The sequence below is a fragment of the Tursiops truncatus genome, chromosome 1 (genome assembly GCF_011762595.2).
Source record: "Tursiops truncatus isolate mTurTru1 chromosome 1, mTurTru1.mat.Y, whole genome shotgun sequence".
Lineage (NCBI taxonomy): Eukaryota > Metazoa > Chordata > Mammalia > Artiodactyla > Delphinidae > Tursiops > Tursiops truncatus.
Genome location: NC_047034.1, coordinates 60,620,327 through 60,643,608, shown reverse-complemented (window position 1 = coordinate 60,643,608; position 23,282 = coordinate 60,620,327). Strand labels below are relative to the sequence as shown.

The following is a 23,282-nucleotide window of genomic DNA, read 5'->3' as shown; positions in this document are numbered from 1 at the left end:
CAGGAGGTGCTCTTTGTGACCCTCCAGTTCCTGGCCATTCTGCTTTTAACACTTCCGCTCCTGGCAACCCCTTCTCTTAGCAGTGGACACATTCCAGTTTCCCCCTTTTCATTCTCCTCCCAGCCTCACCAGAAGCACAAATCCTCAGAGTGACTCCCCCTTATTCCCTTGGATATCTCCTTCGTTATTGTCTTAAAAGCTAAAGATTCCCTAGACCAGTACCTTTTAAGCTCTAATGTTCCAACGACTCACCTGGGGATTTTGCAAAAGCACAGATCCTGACTGAGTAGGTCTGGAGTGCTGCTTGAGGTTCTGCATTTCTGATAAATTTCCAGCTGATACTGATGCCGCTGATTCATGGACCACTCTGAGCAGCACATGTCTAGACCCTAGATTGTTAGCTTCTCAACTTGGGGATTCAGATTTTAAAAGATGTATTGACAAATAAGACAGCCTCTGGGGCAACTGCGAGGTGGTGAGGGTCTGTCTGGAAACTAGGTCTTTTGAGGAGATTGGAGCAACTTGGAAAGTTTGGTGAAGGGAAAGGCAACTAAAGAGAATCAGAAGCCAGCTGAGATAGCTTCTCCAAATATTTGTGAGAGTAAGCTTGCTGGTGTTGCCCTAGAGGGTGGGAGAAGGGACCCCCAAATCCAGATCAGCGTGTCTCAAAGTGTATTTCTTGAATGCAAATTCCCGCAAGATGATAGGTGAGAAGGTAGCACTGGTACATAAGTGCAGAGTGTGCACAACCCCGAACCTCCTTTCCAAAGGTTCACGGTGCACATTAAAGCCTCTGACAAGTCCTGCAGGAAAGGAAGTGGTCTGAATTGATGTATAGTCAAGTGTTCCCTTCACTCACTTTACCGAAAAACCATGTTTTCCCTATAACGCTATTACTATTATTCAGAACTGGTGTCCTTTGTGAGATGGAGAAGGGCTGCTTTGTGTCAGTAGCATGAGAATCTGATGTAGGCTGGGAGGAAACCTCTGGAGAAAGCTCTGTGAGAACCTGGCATCCGACTATATACCTTAAGCTTCAGGAGGTACTTCATTCTAGTCAAATGACTAGATCAGTGGTTTTCAGACTTTAAAGTGGAGCACAACATTTAAAAGTAAAATCCCAATATAAAATACATTGCTAAAAAGAGGCTTAGCTGGACTTGGGGCCGCTGGCCTGGCCCCTCTTTGTTTGGCCTCCCCCGGGGCATTTTCTGCACCCCTGGGACAGAAAATGCAAGGTCTCCTCTGAGTGGAGAGAGGGCTGGACAAGCAGGGAGATGTCCCTAACACTCTAACATCCTTCCTGTGGCTCAATTTCTGCCTTTTCTTTTAGACGGATGTTCCCGGTCCTAAAGATTAGCGTCACGGGGCTGGACCCCAATGCCATGTACTCGCTCTTGCTGGACTTTGTCCCAACGGACAGTCACCGCTGGAAGTACGTCAATGGGGAATGGGTGCCCGCGGGCAAGCCAGAGGTCTCCAGCCACAGCTGTGTCTACATCCACCCGGACTCCCCCAACTTCGGGGCCCACTGGATGAAGGCGCCCATCTCCTTCAGCAAAGTGAAGCTGACCAACAAGCTCAACGGAGGTGGGCAGGTACGACTGTTGCCCGGCCACCCTAACCCCACTACACCAATCAAGAAATTTCAAGGGTGCATTTAGGCAATTAGGGGGTCCTCACCGACCTCTTCTCTCACGGAAGCCAATTATTCCCCGGAGTCCAAATGTGAACAGGAATAAACAGCTCTTAATTGGTGCTTTCAGTTTTTAATGGACTTCCTGATGTTAAGAGAGAGTGAGAGAGCGCAGTAGTTTACTTAATCATCATCGGGGGGCCTTTCAGAGTTTTGTCTTGTGTGTGGTGCTTTTTACCCAGCTGGGGAGGAGGGAGATGTTTGTGGGTACCAGGGTTTTGTTGTTCCCTCTCCCCTCTTTTTGGTGTAAGTGGCATGTTGGCAAGAGACAACTACCTTAATAAAAAGCTGCTTCGAAATGAAATAATTGCTCCCTCCACTTGGGTATTGTGATAATTATCAATAGAATATTGAATCAGCTTTGGGTTTTCAGAAAAAAATATCCAAACAAACCTTAAATAAGGAAGGTTTTATTTAAGGTCTCCAATTAGAGTAAACAAGATTTTGAGGCTTTTTATTCTTTTGTTTCCTCTGGTAGGATTGTGAACACTAGGGTACTGTGCAAGGTTGTTATTTGCTTTATAAAATGTAGACTGTTTTGGGGGATTAGAGACACAGCTGGGAGGAAGAGGTCTCATTCCCCCAGATTTCCCTTTGGTCAGCCTCTTAGCCCTCAGAGTTTTCACCCCTTCTCTGATCTCTGTGCTTACCTAGCTGGGACATAGGGGTTCTTGTTTTAAGAGCGGAAGTCATCCACCTAAGTCTTTGCAATATTCAGAAGGTTCCACTTATTTATTAAAACAGGAAATTGAAAAGTAAACTATTATTCCCCCCCCCAGATTTCACAACATGAGATTTTCAATAAACCTCTGGTCTGAATCACCAAGAGTCGATTTTATGTAGCCGGCAGATGTCAGCTGTCGTTATACTTTAGGTAATGCAGCCCGTGTCAGGATTTTGAGATATTAGGATTCTTTATAGGAAGAAAAACAGTATGTTTTAACAGAGCAAAATCCACATCATTGTGCTGAAAATGAGAGAGAAAAAAAAGGAAGCCAGGATTTTGGCAGAAAACCGAACACTCTTTAGACCAGCTCTTCCCTGGCAACCCACCCCTCACCCTGCTTTAAGCATCTCCAAAGTTATGCTCCCTGAGAGCTTCTAAAAAATGTCCCCTCAGTAATTTCTCAGAGAGGTGGAGGCAGCTCGGGCGACCGGGGATTCGGTGTGTGTAGCCTTAAGGGAGGTGGGTGCTGAGCTTGCGACTAACCAAAGGCGCTGGGTCATCTGTCACTTGTGCCGCCCCAGGCTTTGCATGTCCTCTCTCTCCTTCCACCTCAACAGATAATGTTGAATTCTCTGCATAAATATGAACCCCAGGTTCACATAGTGCGTGTTGGAGGTGCCCATCGAATGGTGATGAACTGCTCCTTCCCTGAAACCCAGTTCATAGCTGTGACTGCCTATCAGAACGAGGAGGTGAGTGTGTGTGTGTGTGTGTGTGTGTGTGTGTGTGTATGTGTAGATGTCACCTGGGAGAATGTGGTAGGATTGGGTGGTGGTGCTTTTGTTGCCATGACCAAGCATGGATGAAAGGTAGGTTTTCCAGGACTCAGATACACTCAGCAAAAATGAAGTTAAACAGTGCAGTAGTCGCTTTCCACACCCTCCTCCTCGTTTGCCAAAGGCCCGCCAGTGCTTCTTTTCCTGGTGCCAATAAGGCACAGCTGTGCATTGTAATACAATTAGCAGAAACTCAGAAGTCTCTGTTTCCAGGCCCTTGGCCTACAAAGAGCTGCGTGTCTCTCCTATTTTAAAGCAAATCTGTGGGAATTGATCCAATCGCGCATCTTCTTCGGGTTTGTGTGATGCTATCTGTCCCACTTGTTAGCTTTTTTGGAGCACATGTAGGTCTTTTCCTGCTTAACTTGAGCCCCTCTGGTGGTTAGAGCGGAGTAGCCAGAATCTGGTCTCCGTGAACTCTGTGGGAGCAGGATTATTTGGTCCATCCACATACTTTAGGAGTTTCCAGGCCTGCTGGTCACCGGGACACCTGATGGGCTGGATTCTTTTTGATTAAACTTAAAAATTTGTTTTACTGGAGTATAGTTGATTTACAGTGTTGTTAATTTCTGCTCTACAGCAAAGTGATTCAGTTATACATATACATTCTTTTTTATATTCTTTTCCATTATGGTTTATCTCAGCATATTGAACATAGTTCCCTGTGCTCTACAGTAGGACCTTGTTGTTTATCCATTCTATATGTAATAGTTTGCATCTAACCCCAAACTCCCAATCTATCCCTCCCCCACCCCTAAACATTTTTTGTTTGTTTGTTTTTGGCGGTACGCGGGCCTCTCACTGCCGTGGCCTCTCCCGTTGTGGAGCACAGGCTCCAGACGCGCAGGCTCAGCGGCCATGGCTCACGGGCCCAGCCGCTCCGCGGCATGTGGGATCCTCCCGGACCGGGGCACGAACCCGTGTCCCCTGCATCGGCAGGCGGACTCTCAACCACTGCACCACCAGGGAAGCCCTCCTGGGAAGCTTTAAAAGATTTTTGGCATCCCACCCAGCCAACTGAGTCAGAATCTCCAGTGACGGTGCCCAGAATCTGTAGTTTTAAGAGTCCCCTTAAAGGATTCTGATAATCATCCAGGTTTGGAAACTGCTGCCTTAGTGCCTACAGGTGAAATTAGTTGCAGATTTAACTCACGCTACAGATGTGCAGGGAAATGTAATTTCTCTTCTATAGGTAATCTGGCCTCTTAGCTGAGCCCCTCCAGCAGGTCAGTGGGAAGAGAAATTAACTAAATATCTCTTAATTTAAATAGGCCCTCAAGTACTGTTCAGTTTTTACAGGCTGAACCACTTTGTTCATCAGATTGCCCTCCTCCCTCTGCTACTCTCTGTAGGATGGAGTCTGGGTCTATGAGGGGAGGGTGGGCTTTTGCAATTTTGGAAAGTAGGGAGGAGTTGGGGACCCCATCCTGGCCTCCTCTGGCCTCCGGGCAATGCCCCTTATCCACTTACATGCTGCCTGCTCTCTTAGTGCGTGGATGGTGGAATCTATCGTCTGGTTGCCCTCTGGGTAAGTGCTCAGAAGCTTTTCCTAGACATGGGCTGGACAGTTCCCTCTGAACTACAAGCAGGGCTAAGGCCACACCTCCAGCAAGCTACCAGCCTGATGCTGTAATTCTGGTCTTGAACATGCCTCAGGGGAATCAAGCTCAGGAAAATCTAACCTCAGAGCCTCCGTCTCCTGATGACGGATCCCTGCCAATTTGATGTAGATGCACCCTGAGAGGAGAGTGGCCACAGGGGTGGATAAGGGAGCCAAAATCTTCCTTTATTCAGCAAATATTTGCTGAGTATTACTACATGCTGGTAATACTGCACTGTCCTCAAGGCACTTAAATCCCAGTGGGGAGAGATGAAAACCAAACATATATATATATTTGGTCAGATGGCTCTGAAGAAAAATGAAGCAGGCTAAGGCCAGGGGGATAAAGAGTGACAGTGGTTGGAAGTGATAGTTTGCTTTTTGTGTTAACATGGCCCAAAGGGTAAGTGATTATTTAAGAGTTAGGGAGTTGCTACTAGTCCGTACTCAAGACTCTGGAGGCAGGTTCTCACCTGTATAACTCTCCTCTGTGTCTCAGTGACTGGAAAACTAACTGACAGATGGTAGGTGTTCAATTGTTGTTGAAAAGAATGAATGAGTAACGGAATGAATGCTGGCTTTGGCACATAAGGCTTGTGCATGTCTAATGCTTTGTCCTTTCTTTGCTCACTTTATACTATATTTGGCATTTTTACCACATGTGACGATAAAACGTTTCTTGTTGGACAGTGCAATAGTGATTTTGTGCAGAAGTAAGCAAAGAGACATGGAGAGGGAGAAAAAAAGAGAAAGGAGAATTATTCTGATTTTACAGAAATTCACAGGTGAAGATAAAGGGTTCTGTCTGCCCATGCATGTTCTACTTTCACTAACACTTCTTGTCTTTGTAAACACAAGATAACAGCTCTCAAAATCAAGTACAACCCTTTTGCCAAAGCCTTCTTGGATGCTAAGGAAAGGTGAGTAGAGAAATTTCAGTGAAATCTTATGATTTCTGTAAATGTGAAATTTATAATCATCTTAAAAGGAACTAACTAGTAGCACTTGCATTACCTTTGATAGAAGCATGTTTTTAATATTCAATTCAATGTCCAACAAAATCAGCAAAATAGAACAAACTCATAATTACCTGTCCCTTATAATATGGGTCCAGGAGATCCCGGAACTGGCCATGTTTCATTAGCCCTGTTTTACTACAGATTCTTAAAAGTAGTACAATCCCATTAAAAAAAATGAGTGATTTAAATTTTTAATAATTCACTCTGTCTTTCTTACAATTATCTGAATAATATGATTTCAATAAGTTTTTTTTTAAAAAACTAGATTTCACCTAGGAAAGGTGAGTAATTCATATGAGATATTCGTAAAGGTGAGAGGCTCATGTCTTTCAGGTCTGAGAGAAGAGAAGTCAGAGACTTTTGGGGGTGTGAATGATTTCCTTTGAAGTGTTCAGATTTTATTGTCTGTTTCAAATCTTTACACTAACTCCTATAACTGTCTAATTTTTCCTTTTCATCTTAAAGGCTCTAGATTAATAGACAGATATTTACAGTGATGCGTCACAGGGGTCTGTGCTGTCAATACTTGATTTAATTTTGACTATGTAGAAGAAATAACTTTTTCAGATAAGAAAAGGAGTATAATAAAAAAAAAATTAGGACTTTGAGTGAGAGATCGTAGCTTTGAGTCCTGGCTTTGCCATTTCCTGGCTTGCATAAGTCAGTTTACTTTTCTGGGACCCATTTTTTAAATCTGCGAAATGGGCGTAGTAATACTCTCTCACAGGATCATTGGTGGATCTAGCATATCACAGATGTGATTGTGCCCTGAAGTCCTATGCAAATCTTAGCTATTGTTATTGTTGCTTGAATTTTGTCAGCAGGAGCACTGATCACAAATCAGTAAGATCAAGCTAAATAGGGATAGGTGTAAATAGGTAAACTGGAGTGACTATAAAATTGCAATTCAAATAGCAGTTGCACAAGTAGGTAAAGTAGGAGAAGGATATTGTGGGAAAGATAATAACTTTGAGGGAAAAAAAGGTGTTTGATTTTCTTATTCCAAGAAATGTATTGCTCTCCAAAGAGAATCTTGGGTGTACTTGATACGAGACTTGTATAATAAGCTGGACAGCCATGGTGCACTCTCATTGCTCTTTCAGGAACCACCTCAAAGACGTTCCGGAAGCTATGTCTGAGAGCCAGCATGTGGCCTATTCTCACTGTGAGTTGGGTGAACACTGGGTGGGAGAGGCCTGGGGCTACACAAGGAGCATCTCCACCGCACTCAGACTTTTTACCTGTCATGACTGCTTCAGGCTTGTCCCAAATCTGCTATCAAGACCCAACAGGTTATTTCTTCCACTCAAGACAAGTATATTCCCTTGCAAGAATTCCCAGAGAGAACCAGTGCTCATGGGGGGCTTACTCAAATCCTAGGCAGGAGAGAAGAATGGAAATAGTAAATTTCTTAGACTCTCGTTTTAGTGTCAGTGAGGCTAAAGAGCTCGTAAAAATGCATTCTGGGTGTACCTCCTACCCTTACACTCCGCTCGCGCCTCTCTGTTTTGGATTTCCCTTGTTCTTAGTGCTTGCTAGTTTTTGAGTTGGTCGCTGTTGCAATGCCTCAGGAAGGCTATCGCTTTGCATATGAGGAAGCTTCTGCATTTGTTGACTGGAAAGCTGCAGTATTAGTGGAGTAATATACCTGGGATTCTGCAGGTAGGTTGGATGTTCCTGACAGGGTGCCACTCTCTCCATGTCTCAGATCAGAGAGAAGGTCCCATGGTGGAGCAGGTCCTCTAAACCTGCAACAGTAACACACAGTCAGTGGCATCAGTGTCTGAGATACTCTTTAATTTAGATGATAGTGGCTTGCTAGGATTCCTTCTGCAGTTTTCCAGCTATGGTATTCCTCACTCTCTCCTTCCCCTAAACCTCAGTGCATTTTTCATTGCAGAAGTGGCAGTATGGCCCCATGAAGAGAAGCAGCTCTCAGAAAAGCATTTAAAAAAACTTTTCTCAGGAGTCTTTTTTTTTTTGTCTAGTTACCATCTGTCACCATAGAAAAGTATTACAATATTATTGACTATATTCCCTATGCTGTACATTTCATCCTCATGACTCATTTGTGACTGGAAGTTTGTACCTCTTAATCTCCCTCACCTATTTATTTCCTCCCCACCCCCCTCTTCTCTGGTAACCACCTGTTTGTTCTCTGTATCTGTGAGTCCGTTCTGCTTTGTTATGTTTGCTCATTTATTTTGTCTTTTAGATTCCACGTGTAAGTGAAATCATATGGTATTTAACTTTTTTAATCTGACTTATTTCACTTAGCATAATACCCTGTAGGTCCTTCCATGTTGTTGCAAGATTTCATTCTTTTTTATGGCTGAGTAATATTTCATTATATCTCTATCTATCTATCTATCTATAGATATAGATAGTTCTAGATATATCTATATCTGTATCTCTTCTTTATCCATTCATCTCTTGATGGTCACTTAAGTTGCTTCCATATCTTAGCTATTGTAAATAATGCTGCAATGAACATAAGGGTGCATATATCTTTTCCAATTAGTGTTTTTGTTTTCCTTGGAAAAATACTGAGAAGTGGAATTGCTGGATTGTACAGTAGTTCTATTTTTAATTTTTTTAACTTAATTTTTTTAAAAAATTATTTATTTGGCTGTGTCAGGTCTTAGTTGTGGCACACAGGATCTTCGCTGCAGCATGCAGGATCTTTCATTGTGGGACACAGGCTTCTCTCTAGCTGTGACGTGCAGGCTCTAGGGTGTGCGGGCTCAGCAGTTGTGGTGCATGAGCTTAGTTGCCCTGCGGCATGTGGGATCTTAGTTCCCCGACCAGGGATTGAACCCACGTCCCCTGCATTGGAGGGTGGATTCTTAACCACTGGACCACCAGGGAAGTCCCTATTTTTAATTTTTTGAGGAAACTCCATACTGTTTTCCATAGTGGCTATACCAGTTTACATTCCTGCCAACCACTCACAAGGGTTCCATTTTCTCCACATCCTCACAAACACTTATTATTTTTTTGAAAATAGCCATTCTGACAGGTGTGAGCTAATATCTCATTGTGGTTTTGATTTGCATTAATCTGATAATTAATGATGTTGAGCATCTTTTCATGTGTCTGTTGCCCATTTGTAGGTCTGCTTTGGAAAAATGTCTCTTCAGTTCCTCTTCTAATTTTTCAGTTGGCTTGTTTGCTTTTTTGATGATTAGTTGTATGAGTTCTTTGTATATTTTCGATATTAACCAGATATATAATTTGCAAATATCTTCTCTCATTCAGTAGGTGGCCTTTTTTGTTTTTTCTCTGTGCAAAAGCTTTTTAGCTTGATGTAGTCTCATTTGTTTATTTTTGCTTTTGTTTCCCTTTCCTGAGAAGACAGATCCAAAATATATATATATATATTGCTAAGACCAATGTCAAAAGAGTTTACTGCCTATGTTTTTTCCTATGAATTTTATGCTTTCAGGCCTTCCATTTAAGTCTTTAATCCATTTTGAGTTTATTTTTGTATATGATATGAGAAAGTAGTCCAGTTTGATTCTTTTTCATGTAGCTGTCTAGTTTTCCCAGCACCACTTTTTGAAAAGGCTATCTTTTCCCCATTGTATATTCTTGCCTCTTTTGTCATAGATTAATTGATCATGTAAGTGTAGGTTTATTTCTGGGCTCTCTATTCTGTTTCATTGAAGTATGTGTCTGTTTTTGTGCCAGAGCCATACTGTTTTGATCATTGTAGCTTTGCAGTTTAGTTTGAAATCAGGGAGCATGATACCTCCAGCTTTGTTCTTCTTTCTCAAGATTGATTTGGCTATTCAAGGTCTTTTGTGTTTCCATAAAAATTTTAGAATTATTTGTTTTTGTTCTGTGAAAATTATCTTTGGTATTTTGACAGGGATTGCACTGAATCTGTAGATTGCCTTGGGTTGCATGGTCATTTTAACAATATTAATTACTTCAATCCATGAACATGGTGTGTCTTTCCATTTGTTTGTGTTATCTTCACTATCTTTCATCAGTGTCTTACAATTTTCCAAGTACAGATCTTTTACCTCCTTGGTTAGATTTATTCCTAGATATTTTATTCTTTTTGATACAATTATAAATGGGATTGTTTTCTTTATTTCTCTTTCTGATAGTTCATTGTTAGTGTATAGAAATAACAGATTTCAGTATATTATTTTTGTATCCGGCAACTGTACTGAATTCATTTATTAGTTCTAGTAATTTTTTGGTGGTGTCTTCAGAATTTTCATTATATAGTATCATCTGCAAACAGTGACAGTTTTACTTCTTCCTTTCAAATTTGGATTCCTTTTATTTCTTTTTCTGGTCTGATTGCTGTGATGGACTTCCAATAATATGGTGAATAAAAGTGGCAAAGGTGGGCACACTTGTCTTGTTCCTGATCTTAGAGAAAATGCTTTCAGCTTTTCATCATTGAGTATGATGTTAGCTGTGGGCTTGTCAATATATGGTCTTAATATGTTGAGGTATGTTCCCACTATGCCCACTTTGTTAAAAGTTATTATCATAAATGGATGTTATATTTTGTCAAAAGCTTTTTTTTTACCTCTATGCAGATGATCATATGATTTTTATTTTTCAGTTTATTAATGTGTATCACATTCATTGATTTATAGATATCAAACCATCCTTGCATCTCTGGGATAAATCCTACTTGATCATGATATATAATCCTTTTTATATACTGTTGAATTTAGTTTGTTAATTTTTTGGAGCATTTTTACATCTATGTTCATCAGAGATATTGGCCTGTAATTTTCTTTTTTGTTGTTTTTTCCTTTTTGTTTTGTTTTGTAATTTTCTTGTTTGTGGTGCTTTTGTCTGGTTTTGGTATCAGGGTGATGCTGGACTCATAGAATGAGTTCAGAAGCATTCCTTCCTCTTCAGCTTTTGGGATAGTTGAGAAGGATAGGTGTTAACTTTTTAAAATATTTGGTAGAATTAAACTGTAAAGTGATCTGGTCCTGGACTTTTGTTTGTTGGGAGTTTTTTGATTACTGATTCAATTTCATTACTGGTAATCAATTTGTTCATATTTTCTATTTCTTCCTGATTCAGTCTTGGGAGATTGTACATTTCTAGAAATTTATCCATAGAAAAAGCACTTTTCATGTGACCTGGAATAAAAAGCACTTTTGTATAGGATAGTATCACATGTGGAACCATACCTTTTCAAAGTTCATATGTTGTAGTCTTCTTAGTAAGCTTCTTAAGGTATATACCTTACATGCGGCAAACTACATGGACAAAAGTCCAGTTCTGTGGGACCACTTGCCTAGCTTTGCTCACTGGACACCTGAATCTTGATCTGTTGTTCAGGTAGGGATCCCTTGGGCCATGTGTCTATACAAAAATGAGAAAATGAAGATAACAAAAGGATTTGTTGAGAATGACTGACATACACTTTGTAATATGAATTCTGTACAATTTGCTTACTTATACTTAAAAAGTATTAAGCAAATGGTTTTTAATAAAAGTTCCATTTCCATATTACTGACAATCCCTAGTCAATATTCTTAAGGAACATCTCTGGTGTGTCTGAATCCTTATCTGTGGGCCCCTCAGTTGAGAGCTAGTTGGTGAAAGTATGTGCTTCTTGTTCCAGGGCCTGTATTACTAAGTCTCAATCTTTTCCCATGAATTCACTTGAAGTAGAGCCTTCTATTCAGAATGTTCAATAAATTTTTTTTATTGTGGCAAAAAACCATGACATAAAGTGCACCCTCACAACAATTTCCACATGTACAGTATAATATTGTTAACCACAGGCACATTTTAGTGCAACAGATTCCCAGAACCACCTGCCCACCCCCCGCCCCCATTCCTGCATGACTGAAACTACATATATTCACCAAACTACATCTCTTCACATCTCCCGCTGCACAAAGCCCCTGGCTACCACTGTTCTACTTTCTATCTCTATTTGCATATCCTTTAGATACCTAGCGTAAGAGGAATCATGCAATATTTGTTTTTTTGTGACTGGCTTCTTTTGCTTAGCCTAATGTCCCTGAAGGCTCATCCATGTTGTATCATATGACAGGATTTCCTTCTTTTTTAAGGCTGAAATAATATTTACTTGCATGTATATACCAAATTTGCTTATCCAATAACCTGTTGTTGGACATTTAGATTACTTCTACCTCTTGGCTACTGTGAATAATGCTGCAGTGAACACAGGTTTGCAAATGTCTTTAATTCTCTTGGATATATCCCCAGAAATGGGATTGGTGGATCATGCAGTACTTCTGTGTTTAATTTTTTAAGGAAACTCCATAGTGTTTTCCATGACAGCTGCACCATTCTGCATTCCCACCAGCAGTTCACAGGGTTCTAATTTCTTCACATTCTCACCAGCACTTGTTGTTTCCTATTTTGTTTTTTTGGTTTTTGGATAATGGCCATCTTAATAGTATGATGTGATATCTAGTTTTGATTTGCATTTCGCTGATGAATAGTGATGTTGAACATCTTTTCATATACTTATTGGTCATTTGTATATCTTTGGAGAAATGTCTATTCGAGTCCTTTTCTCATTTTTAATTGGAGTTTTGTTGTTGTTTTTATTGTTGAGTTGTAGGAGTTCTTTATATATTCTAGACATTAATCCCTTATCAGATATATAGTTTGCCAATATTTTCTTCCATTTGGTAGATTTCCTTTTCACTCTGTTGACTGCTTCTTTTGCTGTGCAGAAGTTTTAAAGTTTGACATAGTTTGTCTATTTTTGCTTTTGTTGTCTGTGTTTTGGTGTCATATCCAAGATATCATTGCCAAATCCAATTTCATGAAGTTTTCTCCTGTGTTTTCTTCTAGAAGTTTTATAGGTCTTACATTTTTTTATTTATTTGTTTTAAGTTAAGTTAAATTTTTTATATGGTGTAATATAAGAGTTAAACTTCTTTCTTTTGCATGTGGATATCACCGGATACTAAAATTCATATAGACTCTCAAAGAACCCCAAATAGCCAAAACAATCCCGGGAAATAAGAACAAAGCTAGAGGCCTCACACTTCCTGATTTCAAAACACATTACAAAGCTACAGTACTCTAAATAGTATGGTACTGGCATAAAGACATATAGACCAATGGAAGAATAGAGAGCCTAGAAATAAACCCTGCTTATATGGTCAAATAATTTTCAACAAGGGTGCCAAGTTACATGATGGGGAAAGGATAGTCTCTTCAGCAAATGGTGTTGGGAATCTGTTGCACTAAAATGTGTCTGTGGTTAACAATATTATACTGTACATGTGGAAATTGTTGTGAGGGTGCATTTTATGTCATGTGTTTTTGCCACAATAAAAAAAATTTAGTGAACGTTCTGAATAGAAGGCTCTACTTCAAGTGAATTCATGGGAAAAGATTGAGACTTAGTAATACAGGCCCTGGAACAAGAAGCACATACTTTCACCAACTAGCTAGAATACTAGAATTTTAGTATTGCTTTACGTTTCTGACAAAAATGCCATTGGGATTTTGATAAAGATTGCTTTGGGTAGTATGAACATTTTAATAATATTAAGTCTTCCATTCCATGAACATAGGATGCCTTTCCACTTATTTGTATCTTCTTTAATTTCTTTCATCAATGTTTAGTAGTTTTCAGTGTACAAGTCTTTTGCCTCCTTGGTAGAGTTTATTCCAAAGTACTTTCCTCTTTTCAATGCTATTCTAAATGGAATTGTTTTCTTAGTTTACTTTTCAGATCGTTCATGGTTAGTGTGTAGAAATGCAACTGATTTTTGTGTGTTGATTTTGTATCCTGCAACTTTGCTGAATTTGTTTGTTAGTTCCAAAAGTTTTTTTTTGTGTGTGAAATATTTAGGGTTTTCTACATAGAAGATTGTGTCATCTGTGAACAGAGATAATTTTATTCTTCCTTTTCAATTCGGATGCTTTTTCTTTCTTTCTTTTCCTTTTTTCCAGTTTGCTCCAGCACTATGTTGAATGGAAGTGGTGAGAGTGGATATTCTTGTCCTGTTCATGATCTTAGAGAAAAACTTTCAGTTTTTTACCATTGAGTATGATGTTAGCTGTGGGCTTGTCCCATATGGCCTTTATTATGTTGAGGCAATTTCCTTGTATTCTATGTTTGTTGAGTGTTTTTATTACGATAGGGTGTTAACTTTTGTCATATGCTTTTTCTGCATCAATTGAGATGGTCATTCACAAACACATTTCTGTGAAATATTTTGCAGTTTTCCAAAATGTGTCACAAGATTCTTGTCAAGTTGTCTAGCCAGCTCTCTCTCTTTTTGCTTTCAGAATCCTCTTTGTGGGGTGGTGACGGGAGGGATCATGTCTCCTCATTCTTGGAGTGAGAACTAAAGATACCTTCCCACTGGGCAGAAACAGAGAGGCCTTCACTCTTTCTGGGTAACCAAATTAAACATTTGGTAGCTGTAGATCAGTGAGTAGGATATACATCTAACACCTCCTTCTTAGATTGACTTTTAATTTAACCCAATTAAGTCAGAAGCAACTTAACTTTTGCACTTCTATTGACTTGTACATTCAAATAATATTTTATATAGCTGTGATTCCACAGTATTTCTTAAGAGGTTTTGCAAACTTTGATAGGACCTGTCATCCACTTCCAAAGAAACCAACTTTGCTTCTTCATCCACTTCCAAAGAAGCCAACTTTGCTGCTAACATAGAAGGGGAGTGGCAGTGGGGGTGGTGGTATGTAACTCCACATGGACAGACATTGTGTCATTCACACAGAAACATAACTATGCAAAGTGGCTGGTAACCTGATTTTGGTGTGGAAGTTCAGAGCCATTCTCTGTGTCTTCCTCTTATCTCTTCTAGTGGGAGGCTGGATCTTTTCCAATCCGGATGGAGTATGCACAGCAGGAAACGCCAATTACCAGTATGCTACTCCTTTGCCTCTGTCTGCTCCCCACACCCACCATGGCTGTGAGCACTATTCTGGCCTCCGAGGACACCACCGGCAGGCTCCATACCCTTCTGCGTACATGCACAGAAACCACTCTCCCTCAGGTGTGTGATTCTGCTAATTAAACCCTTGGGGGTGTGGGTGTCAGTGGTGGTGGTGAGAAATGGATAAACAGCTAGAAATGGGGAAATATCTGAAGATAGAATCCCTTTCATCTAATATATGTAAAATTATTGTGTATTAATATTTTAATTTTTTATTTTATATACTAATAGTTGATTATATAGTTACAACATTATTAGTGTTTTGTAATTACTTCAAATAATTACAAAAACAGGGAGACACCCAGTTTCTAATGGTTGTGAAAGTCCTCCTCCCAGGGCGCTGGTGTACTGGGCAGTTTCAGGCTGCATCTCTAAAAGCCAAGTTAAGCCGTGGGACTCTGAGACCCTCAGCTCATTGCCCTCACATGGCTCTTTTCTACATTTGTAGTGTATGGCTCAGTCCAGGGAATACTGGGCCCAGTACTGGAGAGCTATTAAGAAGGTCTCTGGGAAGGTGGATGACTCAACATCCTTGCTTTGGTCTGATTCAGTTGGAGGCGTGCAAATTCAACCTTGATAATTTTTGCAGTCTGATTAGTTTTTAAGCTGATGCTGTTGTTTGTGCAGTTTCTTCCTCATTGGCTGCTGCCTTGTCTGCCTTGGCCTCATGTAAGCCCAGATCTTGCCTGGTTATTAGATTCGTATGAAGGAAGGGAGACATGAAACCAAGGGTTGATTTCTCATTCAGTTATTCATGCAGCAAATATTTATTGAGGGTTGACTATGAGCCAGGTTTTGTCCATGAACAAAATAAATTAATACCTACCTCTCAAAGAGATTCTATTCTCATATGGGGGGACTGACACTAAATGAAACAAATAGGTAAAGTTCATGGCATGGGAGATGGAGGAGAGTGTTAAAGTTCCAGCCTCAGGGACACTCTGAGCTCTGTACCTGCAGAGGGCTTTGCTGGTCACCAGGTACCTGTCCCTGTGCCCCATCACCTGCTACTCTCGGCAGCCTCGATAGCTGCTGCCAGGAAGGGAGAAAATGTAGGTTAATGTATCAGAAACTGAGCAGGGTTCTCATCTACTTTCTGGTTCTTTCCCATGGTCAGCACACAAAACACATCTTCTGAGCAAATGCTATGCACCAGGCACTCTTCTAGGCAGTGGGGCTAGGAAGGTGATTAAGGTCTAATTTCTTCCCTGAAGGAGCTCAGTGCTACATGAATACATAAATAATTAATCCTAATACAACGTAGTGAGAGCTCTAATGTGGTCCTCAGACCTGCAGCATCTCCTGGGAACTTGTTAGAAATGCAGCCTCTCAGGTTCTCCTTCTGAAAGAGTCTTCAGTTTAACAAGATCCCCAGGTGATTCCTATGCACATTAAAGTTTGAGAAACATTCTATAGAACACACAAGTCAAGGTGCTATGGGAATGAAGGAAAAAGAGCAGCTAGATCTACCCAGACGGCTTAGCGTTTACGTTGAGATTTGAAGAATAAATAGAAAAGGACAGGGGTGGGAGAGGGCAGGGGTGAAAGAGAGATGACATGGGACACAGGCAGAGGTGAAGGGCATTCCAGGTGAGAGAGTGGTATGAGCAAAGACACAGAAGGAGGAGAGAACCTAGGTTGTCTGGGGAATAGTTTGGGAAAAGAGTGTAGAGGGAGGGGGTGGCGAGGTGGTGGATGAAAGAGCTGAAGCTGAGGAAGTTGCAAGGGCCACATCATGAAAAGGAGTGACGTGGCCAGAGATATACATGGAATCCTCTTCCTCTCTTTCCTTTTTCCCCTCCTTCCTCCCCTCCTTCTTCTCCTTCTTCCTCTCTATTGTATAGGCACTATTTATGCAAATGGCGATTCAAAGACAGAAGGCACTATTCTTGAGATGTTTAAATCTCCTTGGGGTTGCTGAGAAGATAGGTCCTGGTCCTCAGAATCTCATCTGGGACACTGGTGGTCCTTAGGCTTGTCTTGAGATGATGACATGGCCCATTTTAAAGGGGAGGTGAGTGCGGTGACATGAGCTAGATCTGTGTCATAAAGGACAAATCCTCCCACCTATCTGAGCCTCATCTATAAAATGGCGATGAGTCGTCACTGTTGTGAACATTAAGAGATGAGCGGTACGTGACATATGGCTGCCACTGAATTAACCTAAGCTCCACACTCCTTTCTGTGGCCTTCAGAAAAGATGAACAACTGTTGGCACATGTGGCACAGGCCGTGGTTATATTTTGACCTAGGATAATGTCATTGGTCACCATCTTTATGTTTTCCATGCTCCATCGATTGAACTGTTGTTATTTCCCAAAAGTGAATTTGATAGAAAGCCCCAGCAATAATCTGCAAGTTTTCTCTGGAGCCGACAGCTGGACTTCCTTACCCTCCACACCCCACGCCAGCATCCTGTCTGTACCTCACACCAGCGGACCGATCAATCCAGGGCCTAGGTAAGCCCAACACCAGCAACTTGCTCATTGGTCTTGAGGGTTGACTTCAGCACTGGGGACTCGAGTTCATTCTTTTTCCTGGGGTGGCTTGGTCTAAGCTATTGTCCTGACTTCTAAGCCACTAGGAAGTAGAAGTAACGACAGGATCAACCTGTCATTCCTGGAGAAAGGGTGGTGGGAAGGCACGTGCTCAGTCATGTACTCTTTTCTTTGTAGCTTCCGTATTTTATTTTTAGAAGGGAAAAGATATTATGGCCTGGAATCATTTATCTCGAACCAGGAAGAAATACTGTGAACTGTGGTGGTAGCAGATAGATACCGAATATTGGGAAACTGAAGGGGAAACGTGTAAATACACACTGAGAATTCAAGACCCTTGATTGTCCATATCCTTACAAGCTGTTCATTCTAACAGGGGGACAGCTTTTGGGTGTCCGGGCCTCAACCCAGGCAATAGGAGGCAATAGGGCTGAGTGCAGCTTGTAGGACCCATAGCATACCTCTCACACCAGAGACCTGCATTCAGTTCTGACTGGAAATCCGCGTGGTGGAGGGGAAAGGGAAGGGGCCTGGGGTCTGACAAATGTGGGCTTGAGCCCCAGTTTTACTCCTTATTGACTTTGTGACTTTGGGCAATTTTCTTAGCCTCACTGAGCTTCAGCTCTCTTATCTGTAACATGGCAATAATGTGAGCTACCCTGTAGGGTATGGTGAGCACCCAAATTAGAAAAAGCATTATAATGCAGTGTAAGCAGTAACATTCTATCAATATATACACGTCAGCTGTTACGTTCAATGTAAGTATGCAGAATTTTGAGAAGGTCCAAAAGGGGATTCAAAATGAAAAGATGTCCCCATCCTTTATTTTTGGCGGTGGAGGGGGCAGATGGTAGATGGCTTATGACTTGCAGGTCTAGAAAAAGTTTGGGGAAGGTAGAACTTTGATCCACAGCAGTGCGTCTCACACTTTAATGTGCATTAGAATCACCTGGGATGTTGTTCAACTGTACAGTCTGATTAATAGGTTTGGGTTGAGGCCTGAGATGCTGCATTTTTTTTTTTTTTTTTTTTTGCGGTACGCGGGCCTCTCACCGTTGTGGCCTCTCCCGTCGCAGAGCACAGGCTCCGGACGCGCAGGCTCAGCGGCCATGGCTCACGGGCCCAGCCGCTCCGCGGCATGTGGGATCTTCCCGGATCAGGGCACGAACCCGAGTCCCCTGCATTGGCAGGTGGACTCTCAACCACTGCGCCACCAGGGAAGCCCGAGATTCTGCATTTTTAACCAGCTTCCAGGTGTTGCTGTAAACTGTGATCTTGATTTTGTTGTTAATGTTGCTGGGACCCCCGAGGGTCTAGTGTTGTACTGTTCAATGCAGCAGCCCCCAGCCGCCTCTGGCTCTGGACCCTTGAAATGCAGCTGTTCCAAACTGAGATGTGCTGTAAGTGTAACACACAGAATTTTGAAGACTTAGTACAAAACAAAGAATAAAAATCTCAACAATTTTTTAATACCGAATGCATGTGGAAATGATAACATTTTGAATATTCTCAGTTACATAAAATATTATTAACAGTAAGTTCATTGTTTTCTTTTCATTCTTTTTCTTTTTAAAATGTGGCTACTCAAAAGTTTAGCCTATTGGACAGTGCTTGACAGGAGGACCTCAGGGAAATGCACTGACTGGGACTGTGTAGAAAGTGAGGGAAAGAGTGTCTTTGAAGATATTAAACAACCATGTGCCAAGTTTTGTACTAGATCCTTTATGTAAGTCATTTATAGGATTCAAAGACATCCATAAGGCTGCTATTAAAATTCCTATTTTCCTGATGGAGAAACTAAAGCTCAGAGGCATTAAAAAACTGCCTGAAGGTCATACAGTAAGTAATGTAACTCAGAGCCCGTGGTTTTCCCACCGGCCCAGGAAGCATGAGAAAGGGGCTCTGACTGATATCGTAGAAGAGTCTTTTCTGGAAACTGGGGAATTGGGGTCAGAATCCCAGCAAGCTGAGCTGGCTAAAAAACAAAAACAAAAACACCAAAACCCCAAAGCCTGGGTTTCTGCGGGTTTCATATGGTCCAGTGAGGTCTGCGGTATCTGAAATACGGTGCAGGGTGGCATTGCTACCTCTGGCTTCATCAGTGGCATGTTTAACCCATTGCTGATGCTATAAAGGTTTTGCTAGAGGAAAGCAAATGTGTTCAGTACTGACATTAGTTAATGAGCCTATTATCAAGCAATACAATGCCAGACTAATTAGATGAGAATCTCGGGGGATAGAACCCAGGCATCGGTATTTTTTTTTTTTTTTAATTCGCTAAGTGATTCCCGTGTGCAGTCAAGTTTGTGAACCAGTGACATAGGATAAGAGAAGTCCAAGATAGCAGTACAGCTCCCCAGCCTTTCTACCAGGGACCAGAGCTGACAGGTAGAAACCTGGAATGGAAGAATTAATTATAAGAACCATCATTTACTGAGTCCTATGTGTTAGTCATCACATACTCATTTCCTTATTTAATCCTCATAACAACATCTGTAAGGTATGTCTAATTATCACTCCAAATCTTGAGGATGAGGAAACTGAGGCTCATACAATAAATAATTTGATCAAAGTCACAGAGCTAATAAGTGGTAGTGCGAGGGTTCAAACCTAGGTTTTCTGACGACAATGTGTCCTGGCTATTAGGCCACATCACCTCTCTTGGGCAGTGAGGGACCTTACTCACAGATCATGCTGCCCAAATATCATCCTTTCACTCCCCTGTCCATTTACACAGGTGGCAAGTGAGGCCTAGAGAAATAAAATGCATGTTCAGCACTGAACAACTTGCTAGAGGTAGGGCCAGCATCAAAATGCGGGTCTCAGGACACCTAATCCTATGTTTATTCTACTACATCTTGCTGCTTCTCTGCAGAAACTGGGCCAGTGTGTGTCCGAGCTAGAAATAATGCCATGGTCCGATGCCCTCTTCCTAGACCTGTGCCCCTCTCAGCACTGCGTGCGTGCTTGTCAGGTGGCAATCCTTCCTGGGTGTGTCGACAAGCATTTTCTCTCTCTCTCTCTCTCTCTCTCTCTGTTTCTCTGCAGCCCCTACCCGTGCCTGTGGACCATCAGTAACGGTGGCGGGGGCCCTTCCGGGTCGGGCTCAGAGGTGCACGCCGGCTCCCCGGGAGCGTTTCTTCTGGGTAATCCAGCTGTGACTTCGCCCCTCTCCACCCAGGCTCCTGCTTCGGCTGGTGTGGAGGTTCTGGGGGAGCCCTCGCTGACCAGCATCGCTGTGTCTACCTGGACAGCAGTGACCTCGCATCCCTTCTCAGGCTGTGGTAGCCCGGGTGGGGGTGGGCGCCAGTCTCCCTCCTCGCTGGATAGTTAAGCAGGATCCTAGGAAAGTTGTCAGCAGAGAATCTGCTAGGTGTAGAGCTCTTAGAAGTCTCACCTACTAATCCCAGTGAGTCAGACTGCAGAGTCTCCCCACCCAGTGAACGGGGTTATACCAGAAGCCTACAGGGAGATGGTTTAGTTTGGATAATGCTAATTTCGTCACCTGCATCTCTCCACCATTTTCTTTTTGCGCTCCCATTTTCTCTGCAACTTATCCGTGCTATGCTTAGGCAACAAAAGTTTGTTGAGTATTTTCCTCGTGCCCTGCCCCTTACTGTCAAGTGGTTCTAGAAGGCTGTCCTTCTTGTTCTGTGGACGTGATGCAAGGCTGTTAAGTGAGCTCAATATTTACTTAGCCTAAGGCCACTGCTTTAGAGCTTTGTGCAGCCCTGAAAGTATGTGTGGCCACAGAGACCAAGGAAGGGTGTAAGTCCATGGAGTGAAGTTAACGAAAACAGAGCTAATCACATATTACAGCGTAGAGAACTGAGGAAATGAGATCATGTCACTCCCTGGCTTAGAAACCTTCGATGGCTCACCATTGCCTACAGATTGAAGTCGATCTCCTCTGCCATCTGCCCTCAAACCACTTTTCCAGCTTTAGCTACCTGTTTTCCCTTTAGCATCCTATATTTCAGTCAAGGCATACATTCTGCCCCTGTCTTTTGAACGTTCAGTGTACTCTCCCAGCTCTGTACCTACTCCTGTACCTGAAATATCCTTCTCTGTTCAGTCCTACCTGTACGAATCCTGCCCGTCTCCCAGGGACTGGCCAGAGCACCACCCACTGCATCAAGCATCTGATCTGCTGGGCTCCCTGACCTCCCACTGGTTTTGCCTCTGTTCTAGAGCTCACCTCATTCTGCCTCGTATTTTTAGTACCTGTGCGTATGTCTCTCTCCCACTAGACTGTGAGCCCCTCGAGGGTGAGGCCCAGCCTTCTTGTCTCTGTTCCCCATAGCAGCATCTGGTTCTGTGCCTTGCCTATAGTAGGTGCCCAATAAACACTGGTTGAGTTGAGTGCGTGTGAAGTGCATGTGCTAAATGGACAGTTGTGGAGCTCACTAGGGGGCAGAGCTCAGAGACACGTGTCCCGAGACAGGGCAGCAGGTCAGAGTGGGATCCCGGGGTCATGCTTGGTGTTGCATATGAGATGCAGCCCATTCTCAGTGATTGATGATATAAGGAGTCGGTGTGGACTAGAGCGGTTATTCTCAAACACTGGTCCTTGGATCCCCTGTGCCGGCATCACCTGGAACACCTGGGCGTACTGCATACCTCTTGGGTCAGAATCTTTGGGGCTGGAGTCCAGGAATCTGTGTTTTGTACAAGTGCTCCAGACAGTGACCTCAGAGCCAAACTTGGAAACAGCTTGCCTGGAATAGAGAAAGAGAATGGTAAATACTCCAGGAACCTCACCAGATAAGAGTTTCAACCTCTGCCCCAGCCTAGGCCATTGCTGTAGCCAGTGAGCAGAATCACGGTTTCATTGGTTTCCCTTTTCCTTTTCTATCCACCACTGCACGTGCTGATCGCCACAGGAGTGAGGTTTCCAGACCTGGGTGATGGGCGGTTCTCCCATCATCAACATCACGCTGCACTGACTGGTAGCCTTCTTGGGTCATCCCTGAGGGAGTCTGAGGGTCCACTCGGGGCCTGGCAATGGCTCAGCTGCTCCCACCCCTATTCCATCAGTGGAGCCCATGCAAACCCACGCAGACCAAGCCTTAGCCTGGGACGTCCTGTTGAGTCTATGGCTCTTTCTGCAGAGAAGGGTCTTTTTTTTTTTTTTTTTGCAGTACGTGGGCCTCTCACTGTTGTGGCCTCCTGTTGCAGAGCACAGGCTCCGGATGCGCAGGCTCAGCGGCCATGGCTCACGGGCTCAGCCGCTCCGCGGCATGTGGGATCTTCCCGGACCGGGGCACGAACCCGTGTCCCCTGCATCAGCAGGCTGACTCTCAACCACTGCGCCACCAGGGAAGCCCGAGAAGGTCTTTTAACATGTTGTGGTTACCCTGATATTTTGGTACCATTCCATTTCTGGACCTGGATCTCTAGAAACGACACCAGTCCCACCACATGGTATCCTGGGAAGTCACTTGACCACACTTAGGGTTGCCTGGCCAGAGCTCTGGGTCCCTAACTGGTGTGTGAGTGACCAAGGCACAATGTACCTACACGACTGCTCTTTGAAAAGCTCCCTGAGGCAGGACTGTTTTTGGTTCCCTGGTTCCTCTGCGATATCATTAGAGGCCAATAAGATATTAATACACTAGCATTTCTGCAAGATGGTATTTTGGTAAGTTAGAAGTTTAGGCCTCTTCACCAGTCACTGCAGTGATTGGTCACACACCTAAGTGCTTAGCAAGTACAATTAGGTCTATGAAAACCTACGTTTAGTCTCACCTTCCTGCACCTCCCCCCGGCCTGGAGGAGCCAGAAGATGTGGCCCAGAGGCACAGAGCAGAAAGAAGCCAATAACCTCCTTCCTTTCTTCATTTATATTGCTCAGGTGAATTGGGGTCTCTGTGAAGCAATAATGTAAGTGTTAGCTGAGTCTGGGGCGATTATACCTTATCAGTCTTACTGGATGCTCAGCTTGGAACCTGCGATGATTTTTAAACACAACGTGATAGCTGGTTCCACATGGAGGATCTCTATTTGGTGTTAGCC

General features: G+C 42.8%; 1 protein-coding gene across 2 annotated transcripts in view; it reads left to right on the top strand.

Moving 5' to 3' along the window:
• The window catches only part of TBX19 (T-box transcription factor 19), a 29,750-nt gene extending 7,245 nt beyond the window's left edge, over positions 1–22,505 (top strand). Inside the window, exons 2-8 of one of the 2 annotated variants that reach the window (XM_004314287.4) lie at positions 1,334–1,598; positions 2,981–3,115; positions 5,658–5,719; positions 6,922–6,983; positions 14,638–14,829; positions 17,093–17,228; positions 20,316–22,505. In XM_004314287.4, coding sequence (XP_004314335.1) covers positions 1,334–1,598; positions 2,981–3,115; positions 5,658–5,719; positions 6,922–6,983; positions 14,638–14,829; positions 17,093–17,228; positions 20,316–20,601 — 1,138 coding nt within the window. In that variant the 3' untranslated portion in view covers positions 20,602–22,505. The remainder of the gene's footprint in view (positions 1–1,333; positions 1,599–2,980; positions 3,116–5,657; positions 5,720–6,921; positions 6,984–14,637; positions 14,830–17,092; positions 17,229–20,315) is intronic. The other variant, XM_073804673.1, reaches the window with a different exon arrangement.
• The last annotated feature ends 777 nt before the right edge of the window (positions 22,506–23,282 follow it).